The sequence below is a fragment of the Lycium barbarum genome, chromosome 7, assembly GCF_019175385.1.
Source record: "Lycium barbarum isolate Lr01 chromosome 7, ASM1917538v2, whole genome shotgun sequence".
NCBI lineage: Eukaryota > Viridiplantae > Streptophyta > Magnoliopsida > Solanales > Solanaceae > Lycium > Lycium barbarum.
This window is the reverse complement of record NC_083343.1, coordinates 24,328,770-24,355,018: the sequence shown is the minus strand read 5'-3', so window position 1 is coordinate 24,355,018 and position 26,249 is coordinate 24,328,770. Positions and strand designations below refer to the sequence as shown.

At 37.5% G+C, this 26,249-nt stretch overlaps 1 protein-coding gene across 8 annotated transcripts in view; it reads left to right on the top strand.

The window, feature by feature from the left end:
- The first annotated feature begins 251 nt into the window (after window positions 1-251).
- The window catches only part of LOC132603309 (uncharacterized), a 51,196-nt gene continuing 25,198 nt past the window's right edge, over window positions 252-26,249 (top strand). For 3 of the 8 annotated variants that reach the window (XR_009568146.1, XR_009568141.1, XR_009568144.1), the window contains exons 1-2: window positions 252-431; window positions 719-777. Coding sequence is in view for 1 of the 8 variants with exons in the window: in XM_060316307.1 (XP_060172290.1) it covers window positions 15,827-16,065; window positions 16,568-16,678 (350 nt within the window). In the remaining 7 variants the exon portion in view is untranslated. Of the gene's footprint in view, window positions 432-706; window positions 778-15,209; window positions 16,066-16,567; window positions 16,679-26,249 lie in introns of those variants that run through there. The other 5 variants (XR_009568148.1, XR_009568143.1, XR_009568147.1 and 2 more) reach the window with 3 other exon arrangements.

Genomic DNA, 26,249 nt, shown 5'->3' with positions numbered 1-26,249 from the left:
ATACATCTATATATATATATATATATATGTACATACATACATACATATATATGTACGTATATATATATATATATATATATATATATATATATATATATATATATATATATATATATATATATATTCCTTGTCATTTAAATGTCTCTTTTAATCTGGACCATCGATCAATATTTGATCAACGGCCCAAATTAAATCCCCACCTTTAATCCCAGCAGATCCCCAAAATATAGAAACCCTTACACCCACAAACCTCTCCCATCGCCGCCTGCTCCCACCTTTTCCTCTCTTCTTTTTCCTCCTTCCCCACACCAAAGGACAACCATGGCAGACGAAGCCCACATCCCTCTCGTCCTTTTCTCACTATTCATAACGTCACCATGGTACTCGAAGCCATGGAAAAGCTTCCACTCCACCGAATCCTCAACGAGTAGGTATTCTATCTTTTCCCCTCTTGTTCTTTCTGTCGCATCAACAGACCCCGCCCCTCTCCTTGCATTTTTTTAAAAATTCAAAGTCGAACCCAACCCTTAAAATTTCGTGTATAAATAGAGGCTCTTGGTGCTTCCATCAGGAGGTTTTTTTTGGAGTCTAAGTGTTCAGTCTTGGAAGTTGTAAGAAAGAAGTAGTAAAATCTGAAAGTTATTTTTTTAAAGCAAGTTTTATCGAAAATATATCTCTTCTAAGTTTCTTTCATTTCTCGTTTGAGTTTCGAATCTAGGGAATCAAAGTTGAAATTGATTCAAACACTCTTGGACCCATTTCGTTGCTCAAAATCAAGTAAATCGCTTCCCATTTCTCTTTGGCTTTTTATTTATTTATTTATTGTTTTTAACTTAAAAATGTTATTCGTCGTCGTTCTCATTTTATTATTTCATACGGTTGAAATCCCGACTGAAATATGTGCTATTTGCTGGATGGTTGAAATCCCGACTGAAATATGGGTTACTTGTTAGACGGTTGAAATCCCGACTGAAATATTTGTTATTTGCTAGACGGTTGAAATCCCGACTGAAATATGTATTATTTACTATTTTGGTTGAAATCACGACTGAAAAATGTGATTTGAGTTGCTGCTATGATATCTTTATTATGCGATGTTGGTTTGGCTGATTTTTGGCTTTGGGTTTAAAACATTTGATTCATTAATTTGAGTTAGCCTTAATTTAAGTTGTTTAGCTGCGCGTCTCTGGTTTTGATTTGGAGATGCCCGATTAAGGTTGATAACCATCAAGAGTTTAGAGAATTCTAAGTTGAATATCAATTTATTTCTTTTTGTTCTGAGATTCTGTTTCAGGAAGAAGTAGAGTTCTAGTTATAAAGTGGGTTTGTTAATTGAGATTACGAGTGCAATTTCGAACTTAGAGTAGGCAGTAGTCTCCTTTCACGTATTTTGAACTAGTCTGGATTTGTTTGCTTGCTGAATGCTTTCCAGAGCTCATTCTATATCTTTTAACTACTTGAACTTAGCTTTGTGTTACCTTTTTTTCAGTTTGGTTTGTTACTGGTTTATTCTTTGTTCATGTATGTAGAATTATTAACATGTAGAGGAGAATAACATTTAGACGAGCGCTAGGTAAGGGTGAAATTAATCTCTTCTCCTCGTAACTAGTTTAACTCCCAAAATACTTTTCAAGTAGCTTTGAATCGGCTTTCTTTAAATTCTGCAAAGTTTCTACTCTCAGCATGTTTGAAAGGTTCAACGTGAATCCAGTTTATGTTTTTTTTTTCTACTCCTATGTCTACAACTACTCCACACCACTTAACAACTTTCTTCTTCGTAAATTGTAAATCTTTGTTTAACTCCTGTGTTGGGATTGTTTACTTCAAGGTTGGAATTCTGATTTTTATTTGAAATATTAAGTTTGGACTAGGTTTTTAAGGTTTTAGAAGTGCTGAAAGTTAATGGAAATCAATAGTATTATTTCTTTCAAAGTTTTTTTTTAGTCTAAAAAACCGTAAAGTATGCCCTTTCATTTCCAGGTCTTGTTTTTGTTCGAGCAAGAATTTAGTTGTTGTTCTTGTGTGACTAGTTGTTGTGACCCTCTCCCTATGTAGGCTCGATTATTTCATGTCTTTTGGTGGAAGTAAATGAACTTGGTCTTAGGAAATAGACAAAGTTGAAGCTGGTTTCTTCTCTTTGAAAATCAGTTAAACTAAAAAAAGTTTCAACCACCACCTACAACGATTTTTCTTTCATAGTTGTTTAAGTTTAAATCTGTACCATCGCCCTATATGTTTAACTCACTGTTTTGGGCAAAAGAAGTGTAGAGTGTGCAAGTTTGGTTTGAGTTTGAATGAAGTTAAGGACCGACCTCTATCCCATGTCATATATGCTCCCAAACTTTAGTCATCATATCACTTCTTGGCCAAGTACTTTTATTTTTGTTGCACTCTAGAAAAAAAAAAGAGTACTTTTTATCTCTGTTTCTATTTTGGTCTACATAATCTCGGATTTGACTTACAAAACTATTGGAGACTGTTGTGTTTGGGTAAAAATAGATTCGACATGAGGCGTTTACTTTAGTTATAAAATGCATGTTTAAGCATAAAAAACGTTGCCCAAATGACCAAATATATTGTTGTATGTTAGTTAAATGAGGAAAATAGTTTTTTTTTTTATTTGTATCTGATAGATTATGTAAATATTAATTAGAATATTTTGTAGTCTACTATTTTAGGTTAGAAATATTTTGTATATTGTGTAATCTCCTATTTTAGGTTAGAATATTATTCTCCTATTTTGTATATAAACCAATTCAAGTAATGAAAGGATTCAAGGAAAATATTCCCTACATGGTATCAGATTAGGGTTTCTTTCTTCTTCCTCCTTCCGCTACGCCTTAATCCCTATTTTTCCTCCACTAAGCCGTCGCCCCCCCTTCTCCTCTTTTTCCCATGGCCGACGCACCTACCACCCCGGCTAAGCCCACGTTCCACCCGGCCCTCGCGGTCTCCAATATCAAGAATCACATCTCTGTTACTCTTGAGATGGAAAACTCACAATATGGTACATGGGCAGAGCTTTTCAAAATTCATGCTCGTTCACAAGGTCCTTCATCACATCATTCCTCCACCCAAAGGTAAGGAGAAGCCGGCTCCCAAAACTTATGAGGAACTTGAATTATGGACTACCATTGACGCCACCGTGCTTCAATGGATTTATTCGACAATTTCGAATGATCTGTTAAACACTATCATCGAACCAGACGCTATTGCCATGGACGCTTGGGATCGCTTGCGTGATATCTTTGAAGATCATCAAACTTCTCATGCGGTGACTCTTGAACAAGAATTCACGACGATTCGTATGGAGGATTTTCCCAATGCCTCCGCCTATTGTCAACGTCTCAAGAGCCTTGTCGATCAACTGAAACACGTCGGGGCTCCAGTGATGAATAGCCGCCTTGTCCTTCAACTGGTCTCGGGTCTCACTGAAGCGTACAAAGGGGTTGGGACACAAATTCGCCATGCAAAGCCGCTCCCCCCATTCACTGAGGCTCGGTCTTCCCTTGTTTTGGAAGAACGTGAACTTGCGACTATGGTGTCTCACGGGTCTGGTTCATCTATGGTGGCCTCGGTCGACGACGCGTCCCTCCCCTCGGACAACACAAACTCACTCCGAAGGAAATCAAAAAATTCCCGCGGCCAAAATTCTGGAACTGGCCTTAAGGGGGGCTCGGGCCGCGGCTGAGGCAGCGTCAAAATCACCGGTGGCCGCGGTAATTCTGCCCAAAGCAGCAACGGTCAGCAGCAGTGGACTGCTGGCAGTGGCGGTCAGTAGCACTTTGGCCACTGGCAGTGGGTCCCCAGCCCCGCTGGGCAGCTCCTCCCCCCTGCCCGTACCCGATAGCCTCTTGGGCTCATCCGCTGCCAATCCCGCCATGGCAGCAGGGTATTTTAGGCCCTCCTTCAGCTCAGCAGCTCTACACGGCGGCAGTGGCTTCTCCCGGGTCGTATGTTCCAACCGACATTGAGTCCGCAATGCACACAATGTCCTTGAACCCGCCCGATCAAAATTGGTACATGGACACCGGGGCCACTTCTCATATGACTTCTTCGGATGGTAATCTCTCGTCTTATTTTAATTTGAGCAATCAAAATAATGTATTTTGTGGGAAAGGGTCATTCGATTCCAATTCGTGGTTGTGGTCATACTAGTTTGCCTCCCCCAAACCCCCCCTTTATCCTTACGAAATGTCTTACATGCTCCTAAACTCATTAAAAATTTAATCTCAGTCCGGAAGTTTACTACTGATAATTATGTGTCTGTTGATTTTGATCCATATAGGTTTTCTGTTAAGGATTTTCAGACGGGGATGCCACTAATGCGGTGTGATAGTCGGGGAGATCTTTATCCGGTCACCACCATCAAATATCCAACCACCACTCCATCAACCTTTGCGGCGTTGTCCTCTCCTTTTTGGCATTCTCGCTTGGGTCATCCGGGAAATTCTATCTTAGATTGTCTTAGGGTTAATAAAAGCATTGAATGTAATAAATCTAGTCTTTCTAGTATTTGTCGTTCTTGCGTTCTTGGTAAACACATTAAGTTGCCGTTTGATTCTTCTATTTTCGAAACTTTGATACCATTTGATATTATTCATTGTGATTTGTGGACCTCTCCCGTGTTAAATTCATTGGGTCATCAATATTATGTTCGGTTTATGGATGATTTTTTGAAATTTTTATGGACTTTTCCTTTGGCTAAGAAATACAATGTTTATCCGAAATTCTTAGCTTTAAAACCCTACATTCATACCCAATTTGAACGTCATATTGAAAATGTCCATTGTGATAATGGGAGGGAATATGATAATGGTCAATTCGGGAAATTTCGTGAGTCTAATGGGATGTCATTTCGTCTTTCTTGTCCACATACATCTTCACAAAATGGGAAAGCCGAAAAAAAATCTGTACTATCAATAATATCACTCGGACTCTTCTTGCTCATGCTTCTCTCCCCCCTTCGTTCTGGCATCACACCTTACAAATGGCAACATATCTTCTTAATATTTTACCAAGTAAATTATTAGGTCACGTTTCTCCTCTTCAGGTGCTATACCAAAGAAAGCCATCTTACTCTCATCTTCGGGTTTTTGGGTGTATATGCTATCCCCTCTTTCCTTCTCCGACTATCCACAAATTGCAAGCCCGGTCTACATCGTGTGTCTTTTTGGGGTATCCTACGAATCACAGAGGGTATAAGTGTTATGATTTATCGTCCCATAAAATCATTATTTCTCGTCACGTAATTTATTATGAGAATCTCTTCCCCTTTTCCAATTTCCATTCTCCCACTTCTATTACTTATGATTTCTTGGATAATGGCATTTCCCCATTGTGGTTGCATCACTTGGCTTCATCTACCCCCCTCCCACCGTGACCCAGCCCGCTGCCCAATCCCCTCCCACCGTGACCCAGCTCGCTGCCCAGTCCCCTCCCACCGTGACCCAGTCTGCTGCCCCTCTCCCCTCCGCTGGTAGTCTCCTCCCACCGTCACCCCAGGCTCCCCCTTCTACCAATCCGTCCCGAATGGTGACCCGGAGTTAGCATGGTATTTTTAAGCCAAAACGCACGTTTAACTTGAATACCATGGTTATGAAATCCCCTCTCCCTCGTAACCCTTTGACCGCCCTTCGCTACCCGAATTGGAAAATGGCTATGGATGATGAATTTGATGCTCTTATTAAAAATAAGACGTGGGAGTTGGTGCCCCGTTCACCTAATGTGAATGTTATTCGTTCTATGTAGATTTTCACTCATAAAGAAAAATTTAATGGTGACTTTTAGAGGCATAAAGCCCGTCTTGTAGGTGATGGTAAGACTCAACAGGTTGGCATTGATTGTGGTGAGACCTTCAGTCCAGTGGTCAAGCCGGCTACGATCCGTACCGCTCTCAGTCTTTCCCTATCAAAGAAGTGGCCTATTTATCATCTAGATGTCAAGAATGCTTTCTTACACGGTGAGCTCAAGGAAATAGTGTATATGCATCAACCTCTGGGTTTCAGAGATCCCACTCATCCGGATTATGTATGTTTACTCCGTAAGTCCTTATATAGGCTTAAGCAGGCCCCGAGAGCATGGTACAAGCGTTTTGCAGATTATGTCTCTTCTCTTGTTTTTTCAAACAGCAGATCTGACAATTTTTTGTTCATCTACAAAAAGGGGTCCGATATGGCATACATGCTCCTTTATGTTGATGATATTATTCTTACTGCTTCCTCAGATTCTCTCCGATGCTCCATTATGGCTCTCCTTGCCTCGGAATTTGCTATGAAGGATCTGGGTCCTTTGAATTATTTCCTTGGCATTCATGTCACTTGACATAAGGATGGCATGTTTCTTTCACAACGCAAGTATGCCGAAGAAATCATTGATCGAGCTGGGATGTCTTCTTGTAAGGCTACTTCTACTCCGGTTGATACTAAACCGAAGGTGAGCGGCACATCAGGTGCTCCTTATGATGACCCAACTCACTATCACAGTCTCGCAGGTGCCCTTCAGTATCTTACTTTCACGAGGCCGGATATCTCTTATGCTGTTCAACAGGTATGCTTACACATGCATGCACCGCGATAGGTTCATATGCATTCAGTTAGGCGTGTCATCCGTTACATTCAGGGTACACTTGACTATGGTTTGCATCTTTATCCGTCCTCAGTTACGGACCTTCTTTCCTATACTGATGCGGATTGGCGGGGCTGCCCTGACACACGTCGGTCAACGTATGGTTACTGGGTCTTTCTTGGGGATAACTTGATATCGTGGTCTTCGAAACGCCAACCTACCCTCTCTTGTTCGAGTGCTGAGGCGGAGTATAGGGGGGTTGCTAATGTTGTCTCCGAGTCCTGATGGCTTCGCAATCTTCTGTTGGAATTACATTGTCCTATTCATAAGGCTACTATGGTATATTGTGACAATATGAGTGCCATTTATCTTTGGAAAAATCCGGTGCAACATCAACGCACCAAACACATTGAAATGGACATTCACTTTGTTCGTGAGAAGGTTGCGCGCAAATAGGTTCGTGTCCTTCATGTTCCTTCCCGCTATCAGATTGCCGATATTTTCACCAAGGGACTACCACAGGTCTTATTTGAATATTTTTGGGACAGTCTAAGCGTTCGTAAACTTCCCGTTTCGACTGCGGGGGTGTGATAGATTATGTAAATATTAATTAGAATATTTTGTAGTCTACTATTTTAGGTTAGAAATATTTTGTATATTGTGTAATCTCCTATTTTAGGTTAGAATATTATTCTCCTATTTTGTATATAAACCAATTCAAGTTACGAAAGGATTCAAGGAAAATATTCCCTGCAGTATCCTTTTATCCTTAACAGAAATCTGTTAAATGTGGGACTCTTCTTTGTTTATACCTACATCATTTTAACTCATTTGTTAAATGGAATGAGGATAGTCGAGCAGAGACTCCTGAATACTTCTTTCCTTATCCTTAAAGCTTATCTAAAAATCAGTTCAGTTTCTTATTTTCGGCTTGTTTAAGATAATGAGATTTATTTTAGTCTCTATGTCATCATTTATTTTCCTCTTTCTTATGTCATAGGTGAAGTTAATTTCTTCCCTTCTTGGCTAGCTTGAATTCCCAAATTCTTCCTCTCTGTATCATCCAAGGGCTATCCAGTTTGTTTTTTGTTTTTTTTGGTTTATTTCTAATAAGTTTAGATTCTTGGTTAGTCAGTTAGTTTTACTCTACTTTCCTTAAGAAGTTGTTTAGCTTATGTTTTATTGGAGGGACATGGGATTGGCTTGAGTGCCAACGGGAATGACTTACGTCATTTTTTGGTCATGACCTATACTTTAAATATCCCATCCTCCACCTACATTAAGTTCTATGTTTGATAAGGCATTGGAATTTCCTTTTCAGTTGTTCTATTGTTCGAAACATTGTCTTATTTATGTGATTAAAGACTGTTTGGTTATTGGAATTAGATTGAGAAGAGTTAAGTGCGTTTAACATTTTAAACCTCTCATTCCTTACCCTTGGATCCACGGCCTTAATCCTCTATTCTTGAGCTTGCTTAACTCTGGCTCTGTCTTTCTTTCTTTTTTTTTTCCTTTTTTTTTTTTTGTGTGTGTGTAACTTGCCTAAGTTTAAAAGTTCTAACTTCTATTTCTTTTTACTTTCTATCCACCCCTTTATTTTAATTTTATTATGTGATTACTCTAGCTCGTTTTTATGGTTCTGTCAACATTAGTGCTCCTCGTTTACGTATGGATTTGTTAAAGTTAGAAGTTAATTTCTTCTATCGGAAAACTAGTAACTCCCAAGATTTTGTTTTTTTATTTTTTGTCCAGTAATTGAGAAACATTATTTGATAATAGAGAGGATGTTCTACTCATTCTAAGTATGTTAAGTATCTTGAAACCATATGATTGCATTGGTGTTTTACTCACGAAAGATACTTTGGTATTTCAGTTTCATAGAGAATTGCTTTTCAGATTAATATGATTCCTCCCGTTTTTGCTAAAACAATTTTGAAACACTTGATTTCTCCAAGTTACTTTTTCCTAATCCACTAGATTTGTTTTCCAGAATTTGGGTCAAGGATAATTACTCTTTGTTTTCTAAGTTAATGCGTCAGCTATGTTACTCGAAGTTTAGGCCCATCTAAAAACATCTACTATTTTGTAAAGGTTTGATCTGATTAGAGGTCTGTTGTGTCCAAGATTTAAAAGATTTGTTTTAAATGGTGCCAAGTCAAATTTCATTTGATCATGCTAGTTTCCTTTACTAAGTACTTAATGTGGAATTAGGATTAGCATTAATGTTATTATTACACTTGCCAATTCCTTCTCTTTTCCTTTTGTGCACATATCATTGGGAGTCTACTAGATTATTTTCATCGTGAGTCGGGCCTGTTACTCGGGCCTAACATAAAATCCTTGCATTCTCTCTCAAGTCTAAACAGTAGCAGCCCAAAGCAGATGCAGTAGTAGCAGCCTCGCAGCGACAAAATATTGCAAATCTCGGGCGGAATTATCAGAGAACCTAGGACAGGGCTTTTTAGACTCTCTCGGACTAAGCCCGAGATGCCTAACACCTTCCTCGGGAAATCATCAGAACCCTACCCTTTCTTTGGTACTAAAACGTTTCTTTTCCGTAAATAAATCTTTTTTCCAAAATGGTTTCCTAATTCCATAAAATTAGGTGGCGACTCTGTTTTCACACAAAGAGCCAAGTTATTGTTACGCTTTTATACGCAAGTGTAAAAGCGGATCGTAATAGATGGCAACTCTACTGGGACTTATTTTGGTTCTAACCAAAAAGATTTTTATGTTTGGCTAACTCTTATTTGTTTTATGTGCTTAAATAATTTCCTTATGTGTTTATTTTATACGTATGCTGACATTGCATTTGATGGCATACTTCCGCCAAATGGCAACCCTCACTTCTCATCCCTTCTCAAAAGAGGTTATGCGGGTTCGCAGTCGTCTTCCACTATGAAACCCTATTTCTGGGACACCCTGACAGGTAGTTAGTCACGAGCCGGCCAGCAGTTGTCATTGTTCCGCCTCAAGTTGTCCACTCGGGTACCAATCTCTTTTCAAAGCTCAATCTAGTCAACCTAAGATTAGAACGAACCCAAAACTTATTATTTTTAGAGCATTTGCCTAAGTTGGTTTAATACCCTTGGTGTATTAAATTCATTAGAAGACCACCTTGTATCGAAACGGTCTACGACATAAAGACATTCATCTAACTATGTGTTATTTTGAAAGATGGATATGCCAAGTTATCCAAACCATTGTTCCTGGGGGTGGGTTTACTAACCACTTTCTTATTTTGTAGATGGCTATGGTACAGAAGACTTTGAAAATTGGTATGGTTACCAAGACGCCTGAGTTGTTAAAGCTATCGTGGGCCAACTTAAGTGAAGATCAACAAAAAGAGGTCATCAGGCATATAGGTCACATACCATCACTAATGAATATGGTAGCATGGCCCAAGTTGGTGGAAGCCGTTACTAGGCTTTGGGATTGTGAAAGGATGGTTTTCCATTTCGGAGATGCAGAATTGACCCCGACAATAGAAGAGCTTAAAGACTGTCTCGAGAGTGTTGGCATGAGTTTGAAACGTAGAAGGAAACCCGACCATAATATTTTAGTTCCACACAAACCAAGTATTCGGGAAATGAAAGACAAACTTTCACTTGTCAAAGCAGACTGGTTACAGGGTTCAAATATATCCTTTGACGACTTTTATATCCGCTTTGGCCGTTCCAATGGATTTCTAATGTTTGAAGAAGACTTCTCTACACCCGAAGTTTGGGGGGAAACACGAGCCTTGGCTTTTGCTATATGTCTGTTGGGAACCATGGTATTTCCTCAAGGCCCGAGCCTTGAAATTGACCCGCGCATCGTCATGGTTGCTCATGCCATATTTTACGATATTCTCAATGACCAAACAATCACTTACTTCTCCTTGGCACCTATTATCCTCGCTGATATCTACCGATCCTTAGGCAAGTGCAAAAATGGACAAGGGTTCTTCCAAGGATGCAATTTGCTTTTGCAATGGTGGATGATTAAACACCTTATTAAGGATTAAGGGGAACAGACCCTTCGCACCCAAGTTTGGGGCTATGATATTGGATTCCATGAAATGCGTTTTCATTTGAAGAACTTCCGAAAGAGGCGGTCCAAGAAAGAATGGGCCTAAATCTTCACCGATTTGAGAGAAGGAGATGGTCAGTAGATGTTCAACAACTTTGTTTCCAAAGACGTTGTCATTCGTGGCAAGGGGTTTCCTTTCTTAGCACTCATGGGGATTAGGGGAATCAGACCTTTACGTACCTGTGAGAGTGTTATGACAATTTGGAAGAATGTAAGAAATAACCTAAGTAGGGGACATGAGCCAGTATATAGTCGACTATGAGGAAGATATAGTCCCTCATGTCAAGAATATCATCCTTGAATGGAGGGGTTGCCGACTTTATGGGCCTGAAACTATGGCCCGAAATAGGTTTCGAGCGGGGTGTGATGAGATGTATAAAGCTTGGTTAAAAGAAGATTTACAAGGAACTGTCATTCCTAGGCCCAATGTATATGACCGAGTTCGAGATGTCGAGTCTAAAGCTCAAATCCAGTTATGCCTTCTTCAAAGAAAGATTTTAGAAAAAGAGGTGATGTATCGACAAAAGCAGTTTGAAGATAAGAAAGTCATAGCCGACCTATCCCACGAGCTGGAAATTTCTAGAAATTGTATAATCAACCTCGACAATGAGATGAATGAGCAAATGAAAACTCTTTTTCCATTAGGACTTGAGAATAAAGGACGTCTAGTCGATGATTTCCTATTAGAAAAACAATATCGCATCCGAGACGTTGTCATAAATGCCAAAAGGGCAAGGACCGGCGAGGGACCATCCACAACATCATAAGTACTTATTATTGTCATGACCCAACCGGAGGGTCGCAACGGCACCTGGTGCTAACCCACTCGGGCACCTCTTATCATACTTTCATATTTACATCTAGGTGAGCCACATAGCTAATTCATACTTTCTATCCATCAATCATACTAATCCCATTGGACAACAATACATTTATATCATCATTAGCAACTATGCCCATAGCAATGTACATAAGCCGACGAGGCTAACAAAATGATATCCAAAATATAGGCCGACAAGGCCAAACACATCTAACCATATACATATGTCTACGAGCCTCTAGGGATGAGTATAACATATCATATAGGCGGGACAGGACCCCGCTATGCCCATAAATATATACACAAAAGAATAAGTACCAAAAGCTTTAGCTTTGAAGGAAATGGAGCTCCGCTATGTAGTCCCTGAGTACTAAGGCTATGGATCAAGTCTGTCTCCCTGGCCAGAGTCCATCATAACCGACAATGAGGAAAATTTGAACAGCCACTTGATGAAAGAAATATGTGAGCAGTTCAAGATCACTCATTGCAACTCAACCGCATACCGTCCACAGATGATTGGATCCGTTGAAGCTGCCAACAAGAACATCAAGAAGATACTGAGGAAGATGATCGATAACCATAAAGGTTGGCACGAGATGTTACCTTATGCATTTTTGGGCTACCGAACGACAGTTCGAACTTCGATTGGGGAAACCCCCTATTTGCTGGTATATGGCACAGAAGCAGTAATACCGGCAAATAGGGGGTTGCCCCAATCGTAACTGATGTGAGCAGTTGGCCTTTATTGATGAGAAGAGAATGATTGTTGTTTGTCATGGGCAACTGTATCAAAAAAGAATGATGCGAGCTTTCAACAAGAAAGTAAGGGCTCGACTTTTTGAAATAGGGCAATTAGTTTTGAAGCGTATTTTTCCATATCAAGATGAGTACAAAGAGAAGTTTGCGCCGAATTGGCAAGGGCCTTATGTTGTTCGTAAAGTGTTGTCAGGAGGGGCACTGGTCTTTGCAGAAATGGATGGCCAGGAGTGGCCAAAAGCGATTAACTCAGATTCTGTCAAGAGATACTACGCTTGAAGTTTATTTCCATTTTCCTTGTAATCACACCCTTTGATTGTAAGTTTGAATACAATTGACCTATCCCTTACGGTGTGATACGTAGAAAATCCATATCGGATTTGGTCTTCTTTTGTAATAGATTTATGAACGATATTCCTTGTATTATAAACTACGTGATGACCTGATTTCTTGCGGGGCAAGATACGTAGGCAGTCCATGTCGGACGCGGTTGCTTTATTCGAAATTTCTTTCTTTGTATCCGGAACTACATTCGACCTGATTCCTGTTTAGACGGGATATGTAGGAGCCTTATGGGCTCGATCATATCATTCAAAACCTCCATTGCACCCTCTTAAGACAAGGACTAGGGGAGATTTTTTTTTTCAAACATTATTTTCCTTCGCAGAAGAATAACAAGTGTTTGATCGTAGCATCAACTGGGGCAGAATTTTTTTAGGAGGTCTCAAAAAATTTCTGCTAACGATTTTTTGCTTCAGCAGAATCGATACAATGAATTGTCAAGACATTTAACTAGGGCAAAATTTTTGAGAGGATCTCAAAAATTCTTCTACAAGCGGCGTCAAAATCTACAAGAAGGTTTAGAGGTTTTATCAATATCTTAACTGGGGCAGAATTTTGAGGTGGTCCTCAAAATTCTAGTGAAGCGGCATATCAAAGAGCAAGTCCATATAAATGACGTTCGCTTAAATCACAAGTGTCATGACATTAACAGGCAGAGCTTATCGAAATCATTTGTTTAGATTGACTAACGTTTTATAATTTTATCTTTACTTTTTCGAACTAATTTTGTCAATATCTATCGTGACTCAAAAGGCCAAACGGACTGTTGATAGATCTACCAAGATGAAGGAGCACATCAGCTAGGCCAGGCCAACACAGATCAGTGTTAAAAACTATCAAATTTCCTTTGGATGCAGGGTTGTCAAAATTTTAGACAGACAAAACATAAGTAGGTCGACCTCTTTATTTGAGGTCTACCGGCAAGAGGACGTTTACCAAATCACATCAAGGGGTCTAAATTCAAGAAAATTAGACTCACATAGAGACAAGTTGTATATAGTCAGGGATATCAAGTGGCCGTCTGGTTTTACTTCTCAATCAGTTGCCGACGGGCTCTACTTCTCAGTCAGTTGCCGTCAGGCTTTACTTCTTAATAAGTTGCCGTCTGGCTGTTATTCTCAATTAGTTGCCGACGGGCTCTACTTCTTAGTCAGTTGCCGTCGGGCTTTAATTCTTAATAAGGTGTCGTCAGGCTGTTCTTCTCAATCAGTTGCCGACGGGCTCTACTTCTCAGTCAGTTGTCGTCGGGCTTTACTTCTTAATAAGTTGTCGTCAGGTTGTTCTTCTTAGTCAGTTGCCATCGGGCTCTACTTCTCAATCAGTTGCTGTCGAGCTTTACTTCTCAGTCAGTCGCCGTCGGGCTTTACGTCTCAATAAGTTTCCATCGGGCTTTACTTCTCAATCAATTGCAGTGGGTTTTATATTCTCATCAGTTGTCGTCGAGCTTTACTTCTCATTAATTGTCATCGGGATTTACTTCTCATCAGTTGTCATCGGGCTTTACTTCTCATCAGTTGCCGTCGAGCCTTACCTTCCAGCAGTTGTCGACGGGCTTTACATTTCCCCAGTTGCCGTCAAGCTTTTGTTTTCAGACAGCTACCATCAAGGTCAAACAAAGACAACGATCATTTGGAAGTGCCACATGGCACTATTTACCCAACTATCAAAAGATTATTTATTTCAAATTAGTTTTGAGATACATGCGGAGCAACGTGGAACGTCATCTCAACAACGAAATGGGTTTACCGAAGAGGGACCCCGACTTTTCAAAAGAGAGTTAAGAATCTACTTTCAATACCTTCAAACTATACCCCTATAAGAAGGCATGTAGGTACTCTCCTGTGTTAAAGTCATTTTATCGAGGGGATAAAATCGGCAGTCAGTCAGTTTCGCTCAAAGTACAAATTCTGAATCCCTACTAGAGCACTATCGTCTTTTCAAATCATGGTGACGACACACTTGTGTCCCGTGAGAATTATGTCCATGTGAGTTCTTATTTATGGGTGTGAAGTGCACCACATTCATGACTAGGAGACTACAAGCCTCTTTTCCATAGCTCAGATCATTCGGCACCTATCCAAAGCCAAAGGTTGTCTCCACATAAGGAATACCTTTTCAACCGACTGAGTCCAACTACATACGGCTTGATCCCCGATACTGGGATATGTAGGCGAACTTGAGACCTGAGCTCGGTCGTATTCCAAAGTCTTTCGTACATCGCATTCCCGGGCTACCTAACTTCTCAATAATTCGACATTGGGACAAGCTTTGAAGACTTTCAATCCTACGTAAATCGAGCGCATCTTGAACTACATATGGCCTTAATTCTCATGCAACCTGAGATATGTAGGAAGCTCAATAAAAGAATCCGGCCATAACCTTTCGAAATTCATGCCATTTTTATTCAAAGAGATGAATTGGTGGTCGGACAAAATCGGGTTTGTCAATTTTCTTTACCTAGGATTTCTTTCATCATCCCTTGCCAAAGAAAGAGGCAGTTGTTGACACCCAATTTTGGCCTTCCACATGTTTGATTAATTAGTCAAGCTTCTTGATATTTAAAATAAAGTAAAATAACCGTCCGTAAAAAGAAAAAATATTCTTTTAACTAATTTCAATGTTATTTGACATTTCATGTGGCAAAGTATATATATATAATTTTTGTAATTTTAAAGTATGTTATTAAATAGGGAAACCAAATTTCATCTTAAAAAATATTCATTTTTACTTGGTACACATTTTGAATCACCGATTTTGAGTCATTCCCTATTTAATTTTGGTAACTAGTCTGCGTGGGTAAATAGTTATTTAACTTTGTTAAGTTTCAAGAAGCTTAGTTAATTAAATGGATAATAATTTACCTCAATTCTATTCAAAACTCGTTAATTCTGATTTATGTTTAATTTCGTTCAGTTCTGTAATTTATGGCTTCAATTAAAAGATTCTGGTTACAATTTAAATCAATTTGGCTAGCTCTTAAATGATGTTGGCCACATTTTAAAAATGCTCAACGCTTAGTACTTTTTAAAAATTCCTTCAGTTTTTTTCGCCCAATCCGCGCGTGCCACGTGGGCATGACGCGGAACAAGCCTTTCTTTCGATCTGGGTCGTCTAGTTAATTAATCCGATGGTCCTCTCTTTTCCCCTTTGTTTTTTTTCTCTTTTTTTTCTTTTTTCTTTTTTCTTATATATATATATATATTCCTTTTCATTTAAATGTTTCTTTTAATCTGGACCATCGATCAATATTTAATGAACGACGCAAATTAAATGCCCACCTTTAATCCCATCAGATCCCCAAAATATAGAAACCCTTACACCCACAGACCTCTCCCATCGCCGCCTGCTCCCACCTTCTCCTCTCTTCTTTTTCCTCCTTCCCCAAGCAAAAGGACAACCATGGCAGACCAAGCCCACATCCCTCTCGTCCTTTCCTCACTATTCACAATGTCACCATGGTACTCGAAGCCATGGAAATGCTTCCACTCCGTTGCATCCTCAACGAGTAGGTATTCTATCTTTTCCCCTCTTTTTCTTTCTGTCTCATCAACAGACCCCGCCCCCTCTCCTTGCATTTTTTTTAAATTCAAAATCGAACCCAACCCTCAAAATTTCATGTATAAATAGAGACTCTTGGTGCTTCCATCAGGAGGTTTTTTTTTTGGAGTCTAAGTGTTCAGTCTTGGAAGTTCTAAGAAGTAGTAAAATCTGAAAGTTTTTTTTTTTTTCGAAGCAAGTTTTAGCCAAAATATCTCTCTTCTAAGTTTCTTTCATTTATTGTTCTAGTTTCGAATCTAGGGAATCAAAGTTGAAATCGATTCAAACACTCTTTGACCCATTTCATTGCTCAAAATCAAGTAAAATTGCTTTCCATTTTTCTTTGGCTTTTTATTTATTTATTTATTTAATTATTTATTTATTGTATTTAGCTTAAAAATGTTATTCGTCGTCGTTCTTATTTTATTATTTTATACGGTTGAAATCTCGACTGAAATATGTGTTATTTGCTAGATGGTTGAAATCCCGACTGAAATATGTGTTATTTGCTAGACGGTTGAAATCCCAACAGAAATATGTATTACTTACTAGTTTGGTTGAAATCACAACTAAATCAAGTGCTAGGTAAGTGTGAAATTAATCTCTTCTCCTTGTAACTAGTTTAACTCCCAAAATACTTTTCTAGTAGCTTTGAATCGGCTTTCTTTAAATTCTGCAAAGTTTCTACTCTCAGCATGTTTTAAAGGTTCAACGTGAATCCAGTTTATGTTTTTTTTCTGCTCCTATGTCTACAACTACTCCACACCACTTAATAACTTTCTTCTTCGTAAATTGTAAATCTTTGTTTAACTCCTATGTTGGGATTGTTTACTTCAAGGTTGGAATTCTGATTTTTATTTGAAATATTAAGTTTGGACTAGGTTTTTAAGGTTTTAAAAGTGCTGAAAGTTTTACCAATTTTCCTTGATCAAAAGTGCCGAAAGTTAATGGAAATCAGTAGTATTATTTCTTTCAAAGTTTTTGTTTTTAGTCTAAAAAACTGTAAAGTATGCCCTTTCAGTTCCAGGTCCTATTTTTGTTCGAGCAAGAATTTAGTTTTTGTTCTTGTGTGACTAGTTGTTGTGACCCTCTCCCTATTTAGGCTCGATTATTTCATGTCTTTTGGTGGAAGTAAATGAACTTGGTCTTAGAAAATAGACAAGGCTGAAGCTGGTTTCTTCGCTTTGAAAATCAGTTAAACTAAAAAAAGTTTCATCCTCCACCTACAACGATTTTTCTTTCATAGTTGTTGAAATTTAAATATGTGCCCTCGCCCTATATGTTTTACTCACTGTTTTAGGCAAAAGAACCGTAGAGTGTGCAAGTTTGGTTTGAGTTTGGATGAAGTTGAGGACCGACCTCTATCCCATGTCATATATGCTCCCAAACTTTAGTCATCATATCACTTCTTGGCCATGTACTTTTATTCCTGTTTCACTCTAGAAAAAAAAAAAAAGACTACTTTTTATCTCTGTTTCTGTTTTGGTCTACATAATCTCGGGTTTGACTTACAAAACTGTAGGAGGCTGTTGTGTTTTGGTTAAAACAGATTCGGCATGAGGCGTTTACTTTAGCTTATAAAATGCATGTTTAAGCATAAAAAACATTGCCCAAATGACCAAATACATTGTTGTATGTTAGTTAAATGAGGAAAACAGTTTTTTTTTTTTTTTAATTTGTGTCCTTTTATCCTTAACAGAAATCTGGGAAATGTGGGACTTTTCTTTGTTTATACCTGCATCATTTTAACTCATTTGTTAAATGAAATGAGGATAGTCGAGCAAAGACTCCTGAATACTTCTTTCCTTATCCTTAAAGCTTATCTAAAAATCAGTTCAGTTTCTTATTTTCGGCTTGTTTAGGATTATGAGATTTATTTTAGTCTCTATGTCATCATTTATTAGCCTCTTTCTTTTGTCGTAGTCCTTAAGAAAGGAAGAAACTAATTTGGTCGATTACAAGCCATAGGTGAAGTTAATTTCTTCCCTTCTTGGCTAGCTTGAATTCCCAAATTCTTCCTCTCTGTATCATCCAAAGGCTGTCCAGTTTTTTTTTTTTTAAGGTTTATTTCTAATAAGTTTAGATTCTTGGTTAGTCAATTAGTTTTACTCTACTTTCCTTAAGAAGTTGTTTAGCTTATGTTTTATTGGAGGGACACGGGATTGTCTTGAGTGCCAACGGGAATGAATTACGTCATTTTTTGGTGATGGCCTATACTTTAAATATCCCATCCTCCACCTACATTAAGTTCTATGTTTGATAAGGCATTGAAATTTCCATTTCAGTCGTTCCATTGTTCGAATCATTGTCTTATTTATGTGATTAAAGGCTGCTTGGTTATTGGACTTAGATTGAGAAGATTTAAGTGCATTTGACATTCTAAAACTCTCATTCTTTACCCTTGGATCCACTGCCTTAATCCTCTATTCTTGAGCTTGCTGAACTCTGGCTCCGTCTTTTTTTTTTTTTTTTGTAACTTGCCTAAGTTTAAAAGTTCTAACTTCTATTTCTTTTTACTTTCTATCCACCCCTTTATTTTAACTTTATTATGTGATTACTCTAGCTCGTTTTTATGGTTCTGTCAACATTAGTGCTCCTCGTTTACGTATGGATTTGTTAAAGTTAGAAGGTAATTTCTTCTATCGGAAAACTAGTAACTCCTAAGATTTTGTGTTTTTTTTTATTGTCCAGTAATTGAGAAACATTATTTGATAATAGAGAGGATGTTCTACTCATTCTAAGTATGTTAAGTATCTTGAAACCATATGATTGCATTGGTGTTTTACTCACGAAAGATACTTTGGTATTTCAGTTTCCAAGAGAATTGCTTTTCAGATTAATATGATTCCTCCCATTTTTGCTAAAACAATTTTGAAACACTTGATTTCTCCAAGTTAATTTTTCCTAATCCACTAGATTTTTTTTCCAGAATTTGGGTCAAGGATAATTACTCTTTGTTTGCTAAGTTAATGCGTCAGCTATGTTACTCGAAGTTTAGGCCCATCTAAAAACATCTACTATTTTGTAAAGGTTTGATCTGATTAGAGGTCTGTTGTGTCCAAGATTTAAAAGATTTGTTTTAAATGGTGCCAAGTCAAATTTCATTTGATCATGCTAGTTTCCTTTACTAAGTACTTAATGTGGAATTAGGATTAGCATTAATGTTATTATTACACTTGCCAATTCCTTCTCTTTTCCTTTTGTGCACATATCATTGGGAGTCTACTGGATTATTTTTATCGTGAGTCGGGCCTGACATAAAATCCTTGCATTCTATCTCAAGTCTAAACAATAGCAGCCTCGCAGCGACAAAATATTACAAATCTCAAGCGAAAGTATGAGAGAACCTAGGACAGGGCTTTTTAGACTCTCTCGGACTAAGCCCGAGTATTATAATAACTTGGATTGAACCAAAAGTCCACAAGTCTCTTTAACTCTTTCTCCTTGAACTTCTGATATTATTTGTATTTCTGTGCAAACCCCTTTTGAGAACCAAATAAGGCCCCAGCAGGCATTTGAAAAACATTAAAGTTGCTATTTACGTTTTCAGCTTTCGTTAATTTTGTCTCGTTTTCAGTTTTACAATATCTTTTTTGGAGTTTTTCTTCATTACTATTTTAAAATCGGTGGGTTTAGTCTAAAAGCATGATGCTCGTTTTTCTATTAATTAGTGGTCAATTCCTAAAGTTTTAAAATAGCCCTTTTTGCTCAAATTTCAAAAGTAGTTCTTGCCTAAAACTTCTAAATCTCTCTTTTATTTTTCTAAATTATCGAATCTTCTTTGTTTGAAATCATCACAATCTTGACGTTTTTTAGTTACAGTTTTTTTGTAAAGAATATGTTCTTTTGCATTAGGCAAACTGTAGGTAATAAAAATTTTCTTTGTTTAAAAAGTCTTGAAAATATTTACGTTTGTCTAGTTTACGAATTTAAATTTATTCAAGATCGAAATCTGGATAAATATAAAGTTTATGTTTGCTTGGAATATTTAACGTTTAAATTATTTCACCGAGTGGAAGTAATATAAGCGACTAAGTTTCAAGTAAATTTTAAATCATTTCCTTCGCGATCTTTTCAAAAAAATAATAATATTTCTGTAAGTTAATAACTTTTGTATTAAATCACTCATTCTTTAAATGAGTTATTTTATTTTTAGCCAAATATTTAAAATCTGCCAGTAACCGCTTTTGCAGATTCCCCGAGATGCCTAACACCTTCCTCGGGAAATCATCAGAACCCTTACCCTTTCTTTGGTACTAAAACGTTTCTTTTCCGTAAATAAATATTTTTTCCAAAATGGTTTCCTAATTCCATAAAATTAGGTGGCGACTCTGTTTTCGCACAAAGAGCCAAGTTATTGTTTGGTTAGAATAGGTGGGACAAGTCATTTTTTAAAAAATTTTGCTTGATTTTAAAGTGAACGGCTCAGATTAACGCGAAATAGCGATGAAGGGATCGAATTTTTGCCTGTTCATCCTCGATCCGGTCGGTTCTTGAAGAACCAATGAGATTCAAGGATTCGTCAAGGTCGAAACAAAGCTACTTAATGCGATTCGTACTTGTATCAACGTAAACTATGGAAAAGCAAGAGAGAGAGAGGAGCGGCTTTTACCTTCTAAGTCATCATTTGGTGAGAATAGGTGCAGAGAGATGAGTTTCCATTTAATGCTACTCGTTTTGGCCATGCTAGGACTAATACGCGACAGACACGCTTGAAAGATTGCCATTTCCGGTAATCGTGGCGTGTGAAGGGAGAAGGGATGGGGTGGCAATGCTAGGGTTACGTCTAAAACCCTTGAGAAGGCAAATGACCCCTTTAGGGGTCTTGTTTGGCCAAGACTTATGTTCTTATACTTGCTTCCATTGGACCGGGTCGTGGTCCTTATTGGACCGGGCTTGGCCGACCTTTTAAAAATAAATGGGGCGGCCCAAATGCTATACACACACACACACACACACACACACACACACATATATATATATATATATACGATATACGCGGATATACATGTATATTCACGTATATTTATGTATATATGCATATCGGGAAAAATACGCAATTTTATTAAATAGCCAAAAATAAAATCTTATTAGTTAAATTGTTTCAAATATAGCCATAATTTAATAAATTAATCAATTACTTTAGAATATTGTTGATTGCATAGACAGAGTCGATTTTGCGAATATAGCCTTAATTTGAATTAAGCCATGAAATTGGCTATTTCAATTGGAGCGTTAATTGACTAATCAATTTATTATTTTGATTGTAGCCATAGCTAGATACATAATAAGTAATTTTAAAATATAATCACAATTAAACATCTGATTAATCATGAATTAAAAATCACAAAAATGTAAATTGATCATGTAGGAATTAGAGCTTGAGGGGTAAATGATTATTGATTTAAGTAGTCAGATTTCTTGAATTAAACAGAGTAAAAATGCCTGTTAATTGATTTTAACAAGCAAATAAATAATTCTTTTAAATCATTCTCTTGATTGATCTTAGCAAATGTCTCATAATTATTGTAAAAATGTGTAAATTATATATGACATTATAGAAATTATTTTTCAAAATGAAATGGCGAAATGTTATCTGAATAAAATACATATTTCACTCCGTTTAATATCAAAGGACCCTGGAAAATTAAAAAATAAATTACGGGTAGTAAAAAATTTGGTGTCAACAGTGTTCATGTGGATATTTATACAGACTATAAGAGTCTCCAGTATATTTTTAAGCAGAAGGAGTTGAATTTACGGTAGAGGCAATGGTTAGATTTATTAAAAAATTATGATGTTAGCATTTTTTATCATCCTGGGAAAGCTAACGTAGTAGCCAATGCTCTTAGCCACAAATACATGGGTAGCTTATTGTGTGTTCAGCTAGAGAAAAGGGAGTTAGTTCATAAGCTTCAGCATTTAGCTAGCCTAGGAGTCCGATTATTGGACTCGGGCAATATAGGAATGGCTTTCATGATGCGGCAGTTCCGTCTTTAGTAGCTGAGAGGAAGGAGCGTCAGTACGAGGACCCTATGTTAGTTCATTAAAAAGATACATCTCCTCAGAAGAAAAAGTCACCATTCGAGATTTCTGCAGAGAGAGTTCTCAAGTATTGAGGCAGACTGTGTGTTCTTGATGTTGCAGGATTACATCATCAGATTATGAGAGAGACTCATTGTTCCCGTTATTATATTCATCCGGGGACAACGAAGATGTATCATTACATTAAGGAAGTTTATTTATGGGATGGAATGAAGAAATACGTAGCAGAGTTCGTGGCCCAGTGTCCTAATTGCCAACAGGTGAAGCTTGAACATCAGAAGCCTGGTGGGTTATTGCAAGCTATCGAAATTCCAATGTGGAAATAGGAGGCAATTCATATGGATTTCATTATAGGCTTTCCTCGTTCTCAGCGTAAGTTTGATTTCATATGGGTGATTGTTGATAGACTTACTAAATCAGCCCATTTTCTACTAGTCAGGGCTACTTACTCAGCCGAGGATTATGCGAAGATTTATATTAAGGAGATAGTCCGACTTCATGATGTTTCAGTATCTATCATCTCCAACAGGGGTGCGCAGTTTATAGCTAATTTCTGGAGGTCTTTCTAGAAGGGTTTGGGGACCCAAGTGAGTCTTAGCACAGCATTTCACCCCCCAGACACACGAACAGGTTGAGCGTACTATTTATTGACACATAAATTTTGACCTCCCGTAATTTATTTTAATTACTCAAAGTCCTTAGATAACAAATAAAATGAGTTGTGCATCTTAAAGGGTCTAAATAATTTTTATAAAATTATTCAAGACAATATTTTACCACTTTAAATTGATAAAGAGATTTTCAGGGCATTATAAATTATGCGAAAATTAATTGATATTTTATGACATTCATGGAATATTTTATTGGAATTAATCAAAAAACAAAACAATTTTGAATAATTATTTACTTAATTGTTGAATCAAGGAAAAATCAAATTGATAAATAATGTATTCTAGTTTTTATCCAAGGTAATTTGAGTAATTAAAAGAACTGACCATTTTAACCCTCAACCTTTGATTCGGTGTGTTTGCATAGTTGTTTAATTAATAAATTATTTTGGTAATTAATTTTGTTAATTAGAGGGGTAATTTTGCAAATTGGTTTTGATTATTTAATTATTTTTACATAAATGACCACATTCGAATTAACCAATTCAGGGTTTAAAGTGACTGGGGTCTTTTTTGCAAATTTAGCCTCCTAGTGGTTTCGATTGAGATGACCAAATCCATGGGCAAATCAATTGAGGTCATTAGCGTAAATCAGCTTTAATTGGTTAATTAGTACCAAAATAAGGCTATATTTGAAATAACTAATCAGATTAAGATTAGTCAAGGATATGTTTGCAGTTAGCTAGATAAAAGGTTACAGTTGCAAAAAATCATTTAGTTTTAAAGCCAATTGAGGCCATATCCGCAAAAATGGTTTTAATAGTCGTGTTTTAAATTAATTGCGTCCTAATTTGATCACGCTAAAAATGCTAGGGTTAATAATTGATATTTTAGGTTGGGCCATTTATTGGACTGCATTTGGTCCTTCATACCTATATATACATTATGTATACGTATGTATACATTTGTGTGTATATATATGTCAAAAGAGGCCCCCTTCATATTATTTTTAAAGAATAGGACCGAGCCCAGTCCATAATAGACCACACCCGACCCACATAGTTTTAAAGGGGGGGGGGGGGGGGGGGGGGCGATATACGTACACCCTCCCCTCATTACCCACTACACAGACCTTAGGGGTCTCGGTGTAAAAGATAAAGAAGCGAGGCGGCTAAGGCAAAACCCTAGTGCCGCCTCCACCCGTGCCCCACCCCTTTTTTTCCTCGTCGTGTCCCATCGTAGATGGAGCGTAGAATGTGGGAAATCAGAGAAGAGGACGAAGCATTAATGGCTTCGTCCTTTTCCATACTCCTTCTCCACAAAATCCGTCCAAACGCTCCTTTAAGGTACAATCCTTGTAATTTCTTTATTTATCATCAATTTACAATGGTTTTAAGGTGAAAATGAGTTGTTGATTGTAGTTTCATTTCAATCTGGACCGTGTAGGGTTGAATTCAAGTGAAGACTTGTGGAAAACCCACAAGTCCCATATCTTTTTTGTAAGATTTGAGACAAGTTCTGGGGTTCTATAAATAGAACCCCATCCCTCACCATTAAAACAAGTTTGACAACCTTAACAGGCTTGAACTTTGAGTTTTACTCTAAATTTTGGCTTCACTAAGTGCTATTTAGACTTTAACTAAAAGGGTTTGAGTCTTTTCTAGTTCTAAAATTTTATTTTGTTTTCGTGTCATATATTTTGTGTGGCTGAGTTCGATTTTTGAAGCACAAAGGAGGCTCCAAGTCCATTTTTTTATTTAAGTTCCTACCTAAGTTAACGACAGTTTGGTGTGGTTGAGTGTTATATATGTAGTTAAATGTAGTCTTGCATTAATAATATGCTTAGTGTTATGCTAATGGTTTGTCAATCCCATACTTGTTTGATGGCTTCTAATTATGACAGCTTGGATTAGATAGTGATTATTATGACCTATTTGAATTGATCTTCGAGTGATATTTTTTGAATGAGGGTGCATCTGGGTAGTTTGAAGGGTCTTTGGCACTGTTAATGAAAAGTGGACATAGGATAGCCTTAAGAGGATCTTTGTTTTGTCTAAAATGGTAAACTAACTAGTAAAACAGGTTTGTTAAGTGTGGACAATAGTCATACTTGGTTTAACTCAAATGATGAGATGCCAGATTCTCAAAATGACATTAGGAAAGAACTTCAAAAGGGTCGTAGGTTAACAAAAGGTATGTATGTTCTATGTGTAGAGAAGTTATCTTGACCAAGGCTGATCACTTAAGACTTGAGAATTAAAAAAAGATAAAAGAAGAAGGGAAATAATGGGAAATAATGGGAAAGTTTTAGTGCAAGTCTGTCCAGGTCCTTTTGTGAAACTGTTTGTACTGTTTTGGAAGCTACGGTCTAACTGTTAAAATGAATAGTAGTCATTGCCAAGAGGGAGAATAATGGTGATATTCAGGATTTTTGTAAAGCTAAAATGAGTTGCATTGGATCCTGTCTTGCTTTATTATGTGTGAATTTGTCCTGAAGAAGAACATAAATGCTTTGAGATGATGTGTGATATAAAGAACAAAATCATTCATGATGAGAGCTTTGGATTGAGATTGTCTTGAACATTAATCTGTGTCACTGTCATCGAAATATTTATGTTGGGTCTGTTTTAGTGGTCCTGCTTGTAACTTGGCCATAAGACCTTTAAAGTTTGGATAGGGTTTAATGAGTCAACTGTGGTAAACTTGTGATAGTGAAAAGTTATTCTAAACCTTCCCAAGGCTCTTAGTGCTACAGCTGGGGTATAAAGATCAGGTCAGAAGAGGGAAAGGTCTTGGGAGAGTAAAAAGTGAGCATGGGCATGAACTGGAGGTAGTGACCAGTGGAACCTAGGATCCCTTTTTACTAAAAAGAGATTCAGGAAAAGGAAATGGGGAGGTGATGACCCCACCCTATCCCACTTCCCTTTCAGGACACCGAGGCTTCTTCTTATTCTTTGAACCTTCTTCTCATGGTTCTGGGACACACAAGGACCTTAGGTGGATTAGGAAAGCTTAGCTAAATCCGGGGAAGAGATACACTTAGAGTTAAATAATGTTCTGCCAGTACTTGTAAAGATTAAGTCATGTATTTTCACTATGTCTTCTAAAAAAGATTTTAATCTGGGGTGATTGGTTGTCTGCGCTGTTGTTGTCCGAGTTCGGTACTTGGTAAGGAAATAGGATTGGGAAGTGTACTACTGGTAATCCAAGCCAATATCATAGAAGGACTGAGTAATAACCTTGTTGCTTGCCGCTTGTTTTTACTTATGATCATGTGCATTCAAATTCTCCTTAACTTGTGCACCCATACTTTACACCTGGGAACCTGTTTCTTTGTGATGATGATTGAGTCTTTTATTGTGAGAACCTGACCATGCTATAAACCTTTTTTATTTTTCCCCCTTTTTGAAAGATTTTCTTAGATTAAATAGTTGAAGAACCATTACTAGGAACTAAAATTGATTCAAGACTGTTTTGACTGATTGCTTACATAATATGCTCCT